Here is a 17118-nt window from a genome sequence, read left to right on the forward strand (position 1 = left end):
TTTTAATATAAAATTTTATCGGTAATGAGTCAGATCCAATATTATAAGTTTCCATGCCTATGTTTATGTGTGATTTCAGTTAGTATACGTTTTGACGTAAATTTTATTTGGAAACAAGGTAGGTCATATATCCGACGGTATGACAGTATGAATTTGGGGTTAAAATACTGGTTCATACAAGGGCGTAGGATAGTGGGGGCGGGAGGGGGCGGCCGACCCCCCGAACTTTTCGCTCAGTAGTGGAGAGTATGTAGTTTTCGTATAGAAATTTTTGGGTATATACGTTTTCGACCCCCCGTTTTATAGAAATTTTTAGGTGTGTACGTTTTCGACCCCCGGGTCAGAAATCTCAAGTTTCGCCACTGAGTTCATATATATTTGTAAAATATGTGTAAAATATACGATATATAGAGAGAAGGGGAAGAATGTGACATTTGAGACTCACATCACATGGGTTCAATTAGAGCAACCGTTTGTCCGTTTCAATATGGCCACAAGAGTTGCAAATACAATGATACAAAGTACTCAAATCCTGTTTACTTGGAAAATGCTACATGTATTGGAATGATTGGTCAATAAACTTATAAATAATTTTTAATATTGAATATGACTAGAAACTATATTATGATGATAATAATATATTTTTTTGTTTATATTAAGTTTGTTTCTATCACGATATTTATCATTTATTTCATGAATTTGGTTATACATACAATTTTTTTTCTTACCAAAGATACAATAATTGGTGGTAAAAAAAGTTACAATAATTAAATATGTTTGCAATAAGGGGAAAAATAAATTTGAAGTAATTCAAAAATATAAAAATTACATTGATATAAGTTGTCAGTAACTACTACACAGTACACTATATCAAACACCCAATACAAAGAATTTCAGCAGCTGTAGACCTAGTCATGTCACCCTTCGCTCAATTCAAGCCACCAGTGTTGACCAGAGTCTCCTTTTGCCTTCCGGGGAGCACCTAATTTCACTGTTTTCCTAGCTTTTACAACATATACATCTAGTGGCTAGCCCATGGTTCTTCTTGGGGTGGCTAAACATGACCAAACGTACTCCTGTGTTTGAGAGATATTACCTTTTAACGGGAAGGGAATTATCAAGTGTGTGAGACGAGGGGTACTGATATAGCGTGTGTCAAGATAACAAAGAAAGGATCACGTTGATTCTGTGAATACCCGTGATAATCTTTCCAAACCCCCAAAATTCGACTCAAAGGGTAGAGAATTTGAAGTGAAATGTGATTAAACTCAAAATTCAATTATGATCTTTGAATTACAAGAGCAATACATAAATAGAGACCTAATTCGAAATGGGCCACCAAAAGGCCATGGGCCAAACACAAGCCGAAAAACAAAAAGCATAAAACACCAAAAAAACATAAAAAGTGTCCAAAACTCCCACTAGAATGCGTTTTCTAGGCCAAAAGCTCCTCGTTTCAAGCTTCGATTTGACTGGTCAAACGCCTAAAACGGAGACCCGTAGCCAAAGTTATGCTCGTTTTCATGAATCACCCTTGAAAGCTCGATCATTGGCCTCCAGAAATGTTATGGCCCGATCCTCTACACTTGGGCCTCCATCAGATACCTTTAGGCTTTCAAATTACAACACCCTTCTTTATAAATCTTTTCAATTGAGCCTTTAGTTGATACTTAATAATCGAAGGATGTAATGCACCCATGCTCAAATCACCGAAATGAACATGATGACCGAAAATTACCTAAATGAATACTGACTTTTAGTTCTAACCAAAATAAACATAAGCGATAGTTAAGGCAGATAAAGAATTTAGTCCTTGCTTTACGTGTGATATCTCTACATTAGCCTTAAAAGGAAAATACAGACTATGACTGAAATTTAGCCTGCTTTTTTATTTGTCGACTAAAATTTAGCCTGCTTTATTTATTATTTTTTTTTTTTTTGTGTTGGCTAAAATGTAGTCCATGCCTTACCATCTTAGCCGGTTATGCTATCCTGATTAGTTTTTTTTATGTCTATTTGTGTAAAGGCTAAAGTTCAATACTTATTTTGATAATTTTTGACCAAAATGTTTGTTTTATTGTTTTTTCCTTTAATATATGGTGGACTAAGGGGGTACGGGGCACCTTCGGGATGCTTGATCGGGGAGGGGTTTCGCCGGATCGGGGGGTGCCGCCATTGATGCGGTGGGTGAAATCGGGGAAGAGAGAGGAGGGAGGGTAGGTGGCGGCTCACCGATGAGAGGGGAGGAGAGAGAGAGGAGAGAGGAGAGAGGGGACCAATCACAGTTTTTCTTTATTTTTTTTTTTTTTTTTTTAAAAAAATCAATTCACCTAATAGGGGAGTGGCGCCATCAAATGGGGGTGTTAGGGGAGTTTAAGAGGGGAGTTGACGTGGCACACGGGGATTGGTTTGGCGTAAGAGAGGGCACTCACCTATTAGGTGTGCACCCCCTTCACCCTAAGTCTTTCGGGAACTTTCAGAGAATTAATAACAAAGACACTTTTAATTAAAAAAATTCATGTTCTAGTGTTTATACCTACAACAATGGCAAGAGTTTAAATGGTTGTAAGTGTAAGACTATATGGTATTTAAGTGTAAAATCTATACTATATAATAAAATAAACCATGTTAGGGACATATGGTGTTTTATGAGTCAGTCTTAATTATTTTTTTTAAATATTTATTATGCAAAATCAATTATTGATAATATTAAATTTAAAATTTGTAGAAGATATTTTAATGATAAAGACAAAAATAACCGATAATAATATATTAATTATTATAATCATATATTAATTATTAAAATCTAAAAAAAATATTAACGTTTTAAATATTTATAAAGATAAAGATTTTATTTAATTGGTAGTTTTAATTGTTTTTATATTTTGATGATAAGGATAAGGATAACTGATAATCACATATTAAAATAAAAATATTTATTTTAATCAACTGTTTTCTTAAAAGGATTTATTCATTACATGTAGAACATATATATTTTTTATACATGGTATATTTAGAATCATATTTCTAATAAAGGATCTCATTATCCCGTTTTACACTCCAATGAAATAATAATCTTAAATCATAATATCCAGCTTATCTCCTGTATATTTAATATTTTTTTACTAAAATATTTCTTTTTTTTTTCTGCTGATTATCCAACATCAGGTAATACGTAAGTTTCTAACTTAATAATAAATAAAAAACAAAGTAAAATGTTATAAACCATGTAATACACAACTCTCTAACCTAATATAAAAAAAAGTGAGATGTTACAATAAGTAAATAGTATCTCAAAGTTCCTTTTGTTAGAAAACACATCTTGATGACTAAATGTTTTAACATATTACATTATTCGTGTAAGACACGTGTTTATTCAAATTGTGCAATACACGAGTTTTTAAAAGATGTAACTATTTTATTGCTTAGTATATAAAATTATATTTATTCAACCCGTGTAATACACGGGGTTCTAACCTAGTTTGTTATTAAAGAAAACTACGAAATGTATATATTATTATTATTATTATTTAACTTTTGTTGTAAAATATTTAGAACTAGTAGTAAGAAAAACTTCTACAACATATAAAATAGTTAACTAATTTAATTAAGACTAAATTACAGAAATCAACCTTTATGTTATATCCAAACTGCAGTTCGTACCTTTCAATTTGAAATCCGCAAAAACCAACATTTATGTTCATATTTTGCTACATGTTCAACCTTTACCACTAACCTCGTCTAAAAACTCAGTTAACTTAACTCACATGCTTTGCATGTGAGGGTATTTTAGTCTTTATCATTCCTGATCAAACCCAGAAAACCTGCAACTCTGATCTCTTTTATCATTCTTACACACAATCGATTGCCACTTAAAATCAAAACAAATCCTAAAATTTTTACCCAGCTGCTAATATAACACCTTCACAAAACAAATTGAAGTTGAAAAATAATGTCTAATTTCGATCTAAATCAACTGAAAATATGTCACAGTTTCCACCGAAATGATCGGAGATTCAACCAAATCAGTTCGAATCATCAAATAACACACCGAAAACAATTGTTTCAGTCCGAAATTTACCAAAATTCAATAAAAAACAGTTTGAATAACTTTGAAATTGATCCGAAACAAACTATAATCACAACTAAATCAACCAGATCAGTTCGAAATCAATCAAACATCACTAAAACACATCGAATCAATTTGAAATACTACAAATTCAGTCCGAAAACGATCGAAATCCGAATCGATTTCACCGAAACTCGTCCGATTTCGATCACGATTTAAAATCACCAACATATGACATGCTACAGATTGTTCCTTTGAGATTATACCCTCATCTGATGAACCATCATCAAACCTTTCGGATTTCAACAACAAATCAAGTACTATGTTTCTCACATTAGTGTTTTTCACATCTGGGTCTAAATTATCATACACTAACACTGATTCTTGAACCTTATTTAACCAAGAAAAGTAACTAATTAATCTGATTGCGGAGTGGTTTGTGAGGGAAACTTTAACTTCCCTTGAAAGATTAAACATATCAACAATGGAAGCATAATCACCTTCACGTATTGCAACCTCCCTGCCCTTAAAGAAGAAGAAGATTCCTCCGCTTCTTCCTCCATCGGTAATAACAGTGATGCCGATTCCGGTTCCGATGACGGTGACGGTGAAGTTCAGAGCAACGGTAACGGTTTGCTTAACGGTTTCAATGGGGTGTGGGCGATTGATTTTCTTGGTCAGGGTATGTCGTTGGTGCGTGAGGATCCTACACGACATCAGCAACAAGAACAAGTAGCCTATTTTATACAAGAGGTTACATTTATTTGCTTAATTTATATGATCATACATTCATACCAAAGAGTAAGTTTTTATAAAGTCCGATTTGTTTAAATTTGTCACCGGTGATACCACTGTTCCCGGAGAGAGAGAGAGAGAGTTGGAATTTGATTAAAAAAAAACTATATTAAATGAAACACAATGAGAAAAGACCAAAATACCCTCACATGCAAAGAATGTGAGAAGAGTTAACCAGAAAAATTTAACGGTGTTTGTGTTAAAGGTTGAAGCTGTAGCAAACCATAAACATAAAGATTAGTTTTTGCCGATTTTCATAGTAAAAGGTATAAAGTGCAGTTTGGGACAAACATAAAGGTTGTTTTCTGCAGTTTTGTCTTTAATTAATTTTTAATTAATTTGTAACACTGTCGTCTATAATTTAGTTTTATTGATTTTAGCTTTGAAAATTTCTTTCTATTATCACATGATATGGTCAACATTTATTAAATATATTATATTTTAAGCATATATTATTGGTGTGTCATGATTTTCTTAGTGTTTATTTTCCTTTGGAACATCAATTATATTCTTGAAGTTATATGTATATTATTAATTATTGAATAAATGTTGCATCCTAACGACATTGAATACAAAATAACACTTGCTAACTAAAAATAAAATTTAAATAAAAATGTTAAGGTACATGCATCACCTCATACAATCTTATAACTTGAAGTTAAAAAATATGGTAATTGAAGAAAGAATCAGGACTACATGAGTCCAGGATCATAAGGAATACTAGATGTCTTGATCCATAAATCTCCTTGGATGTATTTTTGTGGGGTGTAACTAACAGCCTCTGCTAGGCTTATCTTCTTGAACCCCTTCCATGTAACACGTTTCGCGGTATTAGCCCCTGGTCCTATGTTGTTAAACTCACCAAAATAACACGTGTCTAGAGCAAATGATCCATCCCACGGTGCCCACCCTTCAGGCTCGATGTTCTGATCGATAAACGACTGCATGATGATAGTTCTCGCGAACACTTTCCATGGCCGACCAAGGTAGGATTTAGGCATCGGCTTCGTGGCCCAAAATTCTTGATCAGCTGTAATAATGCATCCCTGAAGGATTAATGCACCTTTTGAGTGTCGGTCCTTTCGGCCTTGGGCTGTCACCATGCACTGTTGATTGTCAAGAGGTTTTTTTACAATCATCATGCAGTTTTGGAAGACGGCTGCTGCGTCACCAAACACGAAATCTATGGTCCCTGTGATGTTGCATTCGCGGTAAAACTGGCGGTATGAGTGCGTGTAAAGGGTGTCTTGGTATCCGTCAATGGCACAGTTGTGAAAAATGGCCATGTCACCCGAGACACGAAGGGCGACTGCTTGATGTTTTTCTGGTCCCGCCGTGTTCTCGAATCCTATGTCCATTGCCAAGAACTGATCTCCATTCACAGCTTTAACATTTTAGTAAAACTCGGTCACAAATAGGTCATAAAAACGAAAAAAAATTGAAATTATAAATAAACCTCGTCTCAAAAAATGAATCATTAAGATTAAAAATAAAGGTTGTGTTTTGCGCCCGTATAGATTTGGTGGCATAAGATTTTTGAAAAAGGGAAAATCAGCAAAATAGGGTGAAATGGGCTAAGGAAGGGGATGAGAACTCGGCCTATTTTCACGGTTTAATAAACAAAAGGAAGGTTAGTAATTTTATTCCGGGTTTGATGATCAATAATGCGTGGGTTTTTAAGCCGACTAAAGTTAAACAAGAAGTTCATCGATTCTTTAAAGATCGTTTTGCTGAAGACATGAAACTTAGGCCGGGTCTCATATGTCATGATTTAAAAGTGTTGGATGCTCTTGACTCGTCGGAATTGGTAAAACCTTTTGAGTTGAAAGAGATTAAAGACGCAGTGTTTGATTGTGGTAGTGATAAAGCCCCGGGACCAGACGGTTTCAACTTCCGTTTTATTAAGAGATTCTGGCATCTGTTTGAAGATGATTTTTTGAGTATTATGCATAATTTTGCGGACGGTGGGGTGATTAGTAGAGGAGTTGGTTCGTCATTTATTACTCTTATTCCTAAAGTCAACGACCCGGTCAATCTTGGTGAATATCGGCCGATTACTCTTATTGGTGTCATTAGCAAAGTGTTATCCAAGATTTTGGCTAACAGGATCAAAGTGGTGATGGGAAAGATTACTCACGAGACGCAGTCCGCGTTTTTATCAGGGAGGTACATCTTGGATGGTCCGCTGATCATTAGTGAGATTTTTTCGTGGGCTAAAAAGCAAGGTAAAAAGTTTTTCTTTTTCAAGATCGACTTCGAAAAAGCCTACGATAATGTCAACTGGGAGTTTTTGTTATCTGTGATGAGACAAATGAATTTTCTCGATAGATGGTGTAATTGGATTAAAGGGATCCTTGTGTCAGCTAGATCGTCTGTTTTGGTTAACGGTGCCCCTACTTTTGAATTCAATTGTGAAAAAGGAATTCGTCAAGGGGATCCCCTCTCCCCGTTTTTGTTTATTATAGTGATGGAAGCGTTCTCCAGTATGATTCGGAAGGCTTGTGCTAGTGGGGCTTTTGATGGCGTTCGGTTTCCTAACGGTCAGTTTACGGTTTCTCACCTTTTATATGCTGATGATGCTATGGTGATGGGTGAATGGTCAGACTTTAATTTCATAGCTTTGAAAAGGGTTTTACGACTTTTTCATTTGGTTTCGGGCCTTCGGATTAATCTAGCTAAATCGACTCTATTCGGCGTTGGCAAAAATATGGAGGAGGTAGAGTCTAAAGCCGTCGGTTTGGGTTGTAGGCCCGGTTCTACTCCCTTTAAGTACCTTGGTATTTTGGTAGGGGCTAATATGAACCGGATCAATAACTGGGAGGCCAATGTTGAAGTGTTTAAGAGACGTCTTTCGAGGTGGAAAGCTACTATTATGTCCATAGCCGGAAGATTAACGCTTATCTCCTCGGTTCTTGAAAGTTTGCCCTCTTATTATTTTGCGTTATATAAGGCTCCTAAGACGGTCATCGATAAGTTAGAAGCCATTATGAGGAGATTTTTGTGGGGAGGTAGTGAGGATAGAAATAAGATACATTGGGTAGCTTGGGAGGAAGTCACGAAACCAAAAGATGAAGGAGGGTTGGGGATTAACAAACTTGAGGATTGTAACAATGCTTTGATTCTCAAATGGTTATGGCGGTATCGTGTTGAGCCGGAAGCTTTATGCACGAAGGTTATCGATGCAATCCACTTGTCATCTAGAAGTTGGGAACTTATTCCATATAAGAAATCGATTCCGGGTGTTTGGAGCAAGATCGTTTCTTTGGGGTCTCAGATAAAGCGTCAAGGAAAAAGTTTCATAAATATTATTCGGGCCAAAGTGGGCAATGGTAAAAAGATTCGTTCCTGGATTGATCCTTGGATAGAAGACTGCAGCCTCAAGGATTTATATCCTGATTTGTTTCGGTTGGAACAAGACAAATTTTGCTTGGTGGATGATAGGTTCGATCGCTTAGACCAACGGAATGTGGTTAAATGGTGTTGGAGGTCTTATCCCGAGTCGGCTGCAGAGGTTCAACAGTTGCTGCTCCTTCACAAAAGCTTAACCGATGTGATGTTATCAAACAGGGCAGACGAGTGGGTATGGTCGTTCGGTTCTAACCTTATAGTTTCTGTCAAGGATACAAGGAAATGGCTGAAAGTAGACAGCAGCATTAGTAATGGGCTCGTTTTCAAGTGGTGTAGTTGGATCCCCAACAAGTGTAACATCTTTATGTGGAGGGCCCTTAGAGATCGTATTCCGACGACTAAAGCTCTTCTTAGAAGAAATGTCAATGTGGGAGAGGATGTCTGCAGATTATGTGGTGATAGTGAAGAAACAGTGGGTCATTTATTTTCAGCTTGTGGTATCTCAATGGGTGTTTGGGCTGGAGTTTCGGCCTGGTGCAAACTCCCACCTATGTTTGCATTTTCGCTTAGTGATGTTTTATACATGGTCGATTTTATGCAGCTTACGGGAGTTAAGAAAGAAATGGTCTACGGGATTCTTATAGTGTCGTGTTGGAGGATTTGGAAGGCTAGAAATGATAAGGCGTTCTCAAACATAGCCCCGGATGTGGTTAAAATAGTGGCGGACGTGAAAGCGTTGGGTTTTCTTTGGTACAAAAGTAGATATAAGAAAGATACGGTAGATTGGAAACGTTGGTGCCATTTTAATTTTGATGTAAACTGATTCGTTTTTCTTTGGCTTATCTCTAACTTGGAGATAATGCCGGTTTTGTGGTGTTAATGAAATTTGCCTTCCAAAAAAAAAAAAAAGTCGTCTTGACTAATGATGTTAACAAAATAACTTTGACTTCTAAAATTATTTATTCAACGAGTGTTTGACTACTCTTATACAACAAATTTCATTCTTGGAACAACAAATTTCCATCTTGGTGCAGTAGATCCATTCTCTTGCACTAGATGGAAATCTGTTGCCTCAAGGTCAAAATCTGCTGCCCCGACAATATGGCAATGTGCCATGTGGAAGTTAGTGATTGGTTAAAACACTTCCGTAACTAAATAAAGAAAAAGAAGGGTCAAATGATATTTTTATAAAGAAATTAAGTCAAGGCTATTTTGTCAATCATGGGTCAAAGTGATATTTTGGTGATTTTCTCCGTTATATTTTTATATAAAATATAGATTCGGTCGCATATAAGCCGCAAAAATTTATAAAAAAATAATAAAAAATAAATTAAGGTCGCAAATCGTAATAACTTACCAACGGTAGCGGTCTTGTAAGTGCGAACTCCATCATCATGATTTATGTTTCCGGTAATTCTAGTTTTGGTTGGACCTTCGCCATATAAGACAACATGGTTAAGATGGCGCGGGATTTCAACATGCTCATTGTAAATACCTTCCTTGATGTATATAACATAGGGTCGCTTGTTCTTTTTAGGCGCTGCCCTAACCGCATCCATTATGGTCCTAAACATTCCCGAACCATCCTGAGCCACACTAACCATATTATGGAAGGCTTTCAAATCAACATCAAGCCGCATCCGCTTCACCCACCATGCATCGTTATCCGGGCCCTTGTTTTCGAGTCCATGACTAAACCTTGTTAACTGAACCCCCCCAACAGCGTCAACCATTGCGAGCCCGTTACTAGTGAGTTTCCAACCCAAGCTCAATAACTTCTTCATCTTCTGGCCAGTTTCACCTTTTGTGTTCTCGAAACCTTCGCGACATGTTTCTTGATATGTTAACGAACCACTGAGCCATATCTTGAGATCACCAACATATTCTTCTGTCTTTGTAACGTAGAATTTGTCTAGCTTTTCTAATGATCTTTTGAGGTCATCTATGGAGGCGTTGAGAGCCTCTATGCATAGATCTAGTGCCATTGATGTTCTATGATCTTCGGCTAATGCGCTTAGTGTGTAAGAACTATCAATGGCGATTTGTAGTTCTTTTATTGCGGATTTAAAAGCTACCTTCATGAGCTCTTTTGGGTCATATGTGTTGTTTACATGTGCAAGACTCTTTACACATGATCGCTTGTAATCGGTGTGTTGGCAAAGTGATTCCACGGCCTTGTTGCTCGTTGCAATCAGACCATCGTCGTTGGAACCAGTGTATGTTTTAGCGCCAACGAATGCGCCGATCATCGTCATTGCTAGTAAGATGATGCCAATTTCGAACAAGCTGAATTTCTTTTGTACGTCCATTTGGTCTCTTATTTTTAATTTTCCTACTTACCTAAACAAAAAAAAGTTAGTATAAACGGTCAAGGGTAAAGTATTAATTTTCCTACTTCCTAAAAAACTATTGATTGCTCATTCCTTTATAGAATTATAGGTTTTATATCAATTCAAAATTTTGTGGGAAACTAAATACTAAAATTAAATAATACTCATATGTTTAATATAGTGTCTATACAAAATAATAATGTAGGTGGAAAAGAATAATAATATATACAGTATAAAATTGAAAAACAATACACAATTTAAATGGTAAGAAATAAACATTATGATTAGTATAAACTTATATTAGTCATTTACTTGTTTAAAATTATATAAGGGTAATGCTAGACAAAAAATATAGAACTCTCCTTATAAAACTTTCATAGTTGTATTAAACAAGACTCTCCTTATAAATATTACTTCCCATTTGAAGCACCACTTCATAGTTGTATTAAACAAAACTCTCCTTATAAATATTACTTCCCATTTAAACAAAACTCTCCTTATAAATATTACTTCCCATTTAAACAAAACTCTCCTCATAGTTGTATTAAACAAAATTCTCCTTATCTGACACGCGTATTTCATAACATATAACTATATTAATTTATCAATACATATAACTATATTAATTGATAATAAGATTACATCAATGCTTTATCCAAAAAAAAAAAAACAATATTTGATGTATACACTTCGACAAAAATTACTTCCCAAGTGCTTAAATTACTTGTAATAATTACTAACAACAAATATTTTTTTTTTCGAAATAACGATATTAATTTCAAGGAAATGTTACCAAAGGACAAGAAAAAGTGAATTATTAATTTATTATTAAAAAAGCCTGCCTAGAACGGAAAAAATCACACTTGTTTTAAACCTAAAATACAACTTACAAATAAGTTAAGAAAATCAATGTTAGATGCATATATAATAAGAAACAAGTATTTGAATTGTGTTTTTATTTCATGCGCATTTTAATTAGTCGTCATTCTACACCTTTTAATTATAAAACAACACATACGTGTGTGTGTATATATATATATTTATTATTAAATTATGTTTGTGAATGTGAGTTAATATTCACACACAACTCCCCTTTATCTCTCTATGTATACGTGTGTACGATATCCATACGTGTGCATATATATAATTTATGTATGAAACAAGTGTATTTAAATGTAAGCAATACACATACAACATAAAAAACTTCTCAAAAGCAAACCACAATAAACAAAATAGATCAGAAACAAAAAAGTAAACATTACCTCACTTTTGTATTCATCAACACCCTCAACAACCTTGAGGATTAACAAGTTGAAGACGATATCAGCAAAAAATCGTCTCACAAGTGCAACGTCTATATATTTTATAAACTCCCAATTCATTTGTAAAGGTCATTGAGGCGACCATCACAAGATGTTAACAACATATTATATATAGACAACAGGTCAACAGCAAACTATTGTTCAATATATAAAAGTATTAAATAGTATATGCTACAATGACAAATTCCATAATTCCGTATCATATTTCACTAATCGTATATTATGTATCCATTATATATGTAAATTTATTTAAAGTCTTCTTTTTATATAGTATGTGTTTGACTGAATAATTCATTAAATGTAATATGAACGGAAATTGAATGCATTTATGCATACAATATTACATTCTATTTCACACTTTTACTTGCAGAAAAATACATTTTACAATATTATTTTACTTTCCACATTTAAAAAAAATTGAGATCTTAAAAAGTGCATACGCTTTACAATACTATTTTAAAAATAATATATATTTTTAACAAAATAATCTTAATAAGCAAAACCGAAAAAAATGTTAGAATTCACACTAGTTGTTAACTTACACTAGAAGAGTTATATTTGTGTTGCTTAAATACAAAAAAACAATACAAATATGTTTTTTTAGAGGAAACAAAAAAGGTATTAGTAACTAGTTATAATTTGGAAAAACTCACATATAACTAGAAAAACACAGAAATTTATTTTCCTAAGATGTTAGTTTAAAAGCTGTAATTTATAAAAGTAGGCAAAAGATCAAATACAAATAATCTTAACATACTAAACATATAAATTGAAGGAAAACCCAAAAAGACAAGGTAGCATTTTTGTAATTACCACCAACTATCAAAGTTACAAAAAAAAATACCTAAAAAAACACATTTTTTTTTGCTGCTACTAAAAGTAGCGATTTTTTAATAAAAATGTTAAAAAAATAAAATAAAATAATTTGTGTGTTTTTTTTTTATTTTTTTAGATTTTTTAGGTTTTTTGGGGGTTTAGTTTTTAGCATTTTAGCTTGGGTGGGGGAGGGGGGGGGGTTAGGTTTTTTTAGGTTTTTGGGGGTGTGGGGGGGGGGGGGGAGGGTTAGGTTTTTTTTAGGTTTTTGGGGGTGGGGGGTGGGGGGGGGGGTTAGGTTTTTTTAGGTTTTTGGGGTGGGGGGGGGGGGTTAGGTTTTTTTTTAGGTTTTTGGGGGGTTTAGTTTTTAGGGGGGGGGGGTTAGGTTTTTTCTTAGGTTTTTTGGGGGGGGGTGGGGGGGGGTATGTTTTTTTTAGGTTTTTGGGGGTGGGGGGGGGGGTTAGGTTTTTTTGGGGGTGGGGGGAGTGGTTAGGTTTTTTTAGGTATATATTTGTAGAGTAACTTTGATAGTTATTGATAATTACAAAAATGCCACCTTGTCTTTTTGAGTTTTCCTTCAATATGTATGTTTAGTATGTTAAGATTATTTGTACAAGAACTTTACCCTATAAAAGTAATAACAATAATAATAGTAATAACTAAAAGTGATAACAAATAAAAATAATAGTATTAAAAACTAAAAACTAATAGTAACAAAATAATTTTTATAATAACAAAAGTAATTACAATAATACACTATAGATGTATTTTTTATAAAAGTATATCATTTATGTAGTAGACCGCAAGAAAGAGTAAATATAGAATGTGTTTATAGACATATCATGAATTTTAATAGTTAAGCACACTTTTTCTGAACTTTACTCACCTAAGTTAGGTGGTGTTTGATCACGTGCTTTTCTTTATAAAAAAAATCCCGAGAAAAAAAAACTAAAAGGACACGATATTGAATTTTAATAATCCAAACTTTTACCAATTGATGGATGACACTTCTAACTAGGGATGAGCTCGGTACCGACCGATAACGAAAGTATCAGTATCGAAAATCCTCAAAATTGGTACTGGTACCGAATATGCCCGGTATGGTACAGTCCGGTACTGGCATTTGAGGGTAAAAACCGGTACCGAACCGGTATACTGGAGCGTTACCAAATTGGTACCGAAAACGTCAAAAGTCGGTACCGAATCGGTATGGAAAATGTACCCGGTTCGGTAAATTCGGTACCGGTACCGGATCCGATTTGCTCATCCCTACTTCTAACTTTTGATTTGTATCACAACATTTCTAACTTTCAACTTATTTTCTTTTGACACTCCCAAACTAACTGAACTCTAACACAGTTAGCTGATGTCAGATACCACGTCACTAAACAAATGTCACATCAGATGTCACGTCGGCTTAAGTGCCACGTCAGCAAAAATGCCACGTTAGCAAAAATGTCACCAAAAACTATGATTAATGGAGTGTCTCCTAGGCATTTCTTTCGATGATATCAATAATACAAGTATATCTATATACAAGAATATGACATACTATAGCATTTACGTAAGATGCCACACAGTATCGAATTCCGAAATTCGGACTACGAGGTAGTTAAAAAACCAATCCATACATTGTTTAGAAGTCCGTACCTTTAACGCATAGACTCAAACTTGAGTAGCTCTAATGTCTCTCGAAAAAACATAACAGCCTTTGACAATAAAGTAGAGTCGCTAATCGAAAGAGATAGACGATCAATACGGCTACATCGACATAGATTTATGGAGCTCTAGACTTTGGTTGGTTGGTTTTCGGTTCGACTTGAGTACTACCAACGACATCGAAAATAGAACGGGAACAGTAGGTGTGTTTAGTGGAAACAAGAAGAAAAACGACTGAACATTTTGCGAGAGAGGGCCCCTATGATGTTGGATTCATGAAGTTCTTATAGGATTTTTTAAGGGTAATCGGTTTCACTTGCTTAATGATAATCATTGATACTAATCAATTTTTTTGCTGTTTCAATCGATTATAATTACAAGCTTTAATGGCTTTATCGGTTTTACTTAACTCATTTAGGCTTAAAGTATAGAAACTATAAAAACGCGGATTTGTTTCAACTTTAAATTAGTTCACCAACTTGAACAAATAAATTTTTAGCATTTAAATACTTGTCTTTTTCGTAAAAAATATCATTAATATATTTATTTTTCGCAAATCATAATTTAAATATTATGGAATTAAATAACTTATTTAACAAATAACATACAAACGATAAAAATTTAAGTTTTCGAATGTTCGGGTTATTATAGTAATATTTTTGCATGACAGGGTAAAATTCCTACTACGGTGGTGTTACGGAAGAGGAATATAGGTATTGAAAATGTCATGCGCCCGTTGTGTGAATATGGAGAGGAGTCAGCGGACCACCTCATCACATCGTGCATGGTCGCTTAGGTTCTATGGCAAGCTTAGGTTCTATGGCAACACGTTAGCTCTTGGTGCCGGGTACCAAAATTTTATTCTTTCTCCTTTAGAGATATTTTGAAGCTTCGTAACTCTATTGGATTGTCGGAGCCGGCTAAAGAAGTGTTTCACGGTATCATTATCATCGTGTATTAGAGTCTTTGGAAAGCCAAGAACGAGCTCAAGTTTAATAATAAGGTGGTTCAGATTATCAGCGAAATAAAGTCGGTTGGGTTTTTATGGTTAAATAGTAGGTCTAAAGTTAAGCCTATCTCTTGGGCAAATAGATGTAATTTATAACTCTGTGGTGTTTTGCTTGTTCTCTTGCCCCGTTTTTGGGATTGTGCGTTTTTTTCATTGAAGTTAGCCTTAAAAAACCCTACTATGGCCGAACTCAGCTTTTAAGCATACAAAACAAAACGAGCCGAGTTCACATCCCTATATTATATGACTAATATAACAATGGCAATGTGTGTTCCCAAAGGAAAAAAAAATCTATTATAGAAGAAAAAATGTGTATTAAATCAAACCTCAAATAAGAAAATAACAAAAACGTTCCTATAATCATATCTACTAATATATTAAAAATCAATTCGATATTTAATCTACTATATGAACCAAGGTACTTTCTAGTTTTGCTTAAAAAAAAACCAAATATGCATCACCAAATGCTTTTTCAGCATTAAAACTTGTTCATTTTTCATTTTCCATTTTCATTAAAGTAAATGCATATTATTTTTGCACATTTATTAGTGGTTCGGTACCAACAGCAACAGGAGCATATGAAAATCCTGCAATCAGTGTTTTAAAAACCGGTTTAAACCGGCTCATAGTACCGGTTGAACTATTCGGTAAAACTGGTTAAACCGCCTGATACATCCGATTGAACCACCCGATACACTCAGTTAAACCATTTCTGAGTCCAATCTGGGGGGGGGGGGGGGGATATTCCACGGTCCTCCCAACCGCCGAGGTGATCCCACCTCGCAGACCGCCACCCAGGAAGCCTGAGTCTGGAGGTAAATCCGCTACCGTAGGGGCATTGGGAACGAGCAAGACTCGAACCCGCCACCTCCGAGTTAGAATGCGGGCTGGTGGCCATTGGGCTGACACCCAATGGTTAATCTGGTACGGTATATAAACCGGATTTTAAAACATTGCCTGCGATTTCACACTATCAATATCCACTTGGAATGAAATTGCAACAAATGTGAACCAGAAGCATGGCTTTACGGGTTGCATCTTTCAAAACGGGTCAATCTTATTACATGTTGAAAGGACCGATATGGTCGGGTTTAGTTTTTTTTCCTTAGGGTGAACGGGGCGTAAGAGTGGAGTGAAATCGGTGACCCCATTCACCTAAGGGGAACACCGCCGTCATCCCTTAGGTGAGTGGGTGAGGGGAGTGAAATGGGTGGAGGTTCACCGAAGAGAGGAGAGGAGAGAGGGAGAAGGAAGGTGGGGCCAATCTAATTTCCAACCAATCAAACCTTTTCTTTTCTTTTTTTTTTTTGAATAAAAAAATAAGGGGAGTTAAGAGGAGAGTGCCGCCATCAATTTAGGGTGTTAGGGGAGTTTAAGAGGGGAGTTGACGTGGCACACGAGTATTGGTTGGGCGTAAGAGAGGGAACTCACCTATTAGGTGAGCACCCCCTTCACCCTTATATTTGACAATCTTGATATAATACATAGCCCAAATCAGCTCGAGTAGTAATTATAGAATAACTGTAAAATACATGAATGATTAATAAAACTAGGTTTATAACCCTAGCCGTGATGCGGCGAACTTCTTTTGTTATTTAGTCCGTGTTTACATGTGTTTTGAAATCACTGCGAGCGCGTTGCACGCGGAACCACTAACAAGAATAAAAAGAAAATGTAAAAAACAGTAAAAAATAATCGAAAAAAAATCAACAAAAAAAGTTGTATGTTAATGATGTTGTTCGTATGAAACCCGTGGTCAGAGATGAGCAAATA

General features: G+C 35.1%; 1 protein-coding gene across 1 annotated transcript; it reads right to left on the reverse strand.

Annotated features, from left to right (window-relative positions):
* Nucleotides 1-5556: 5556 nt before the first annotated feature.
* On the reverse strand, nt 5557-10467 carry LOC110923614 (pectinesterase). Its single transcript, XM_022167682.2, has 2 exons — nt 9570-10467; nt 5557-6248 (listed from the first exon to the last, which is right to left on the reverse strand). The coding sequence occupies exons 1-2, from the start codon at nt 10465-10467 to the stop codon at nt 5557-5559; spliced, it is 1590 nt and encodes a 529-aa protein (XP_022023374.1).
* Between the last annotated feature and the right edge of the window lie 6651 nt (nt 10468-17118).

Source organism: Helianthus annuus, chromosome 17, assembly GCF_002127325.2.
Source record: "Helianthus annuus cultivar XRQ/B chromosome 17, HanXRQr2.0-SUNRISE, whole genome shotgun sequence".
NCBI classification, from domain to species: domain Eukaryota; kingdom Viridiplantae; phylum Streptophyta; class Magnoliopsida; order Asterales; family Asteraceae; genus Helianthus; species Helianthus annuus.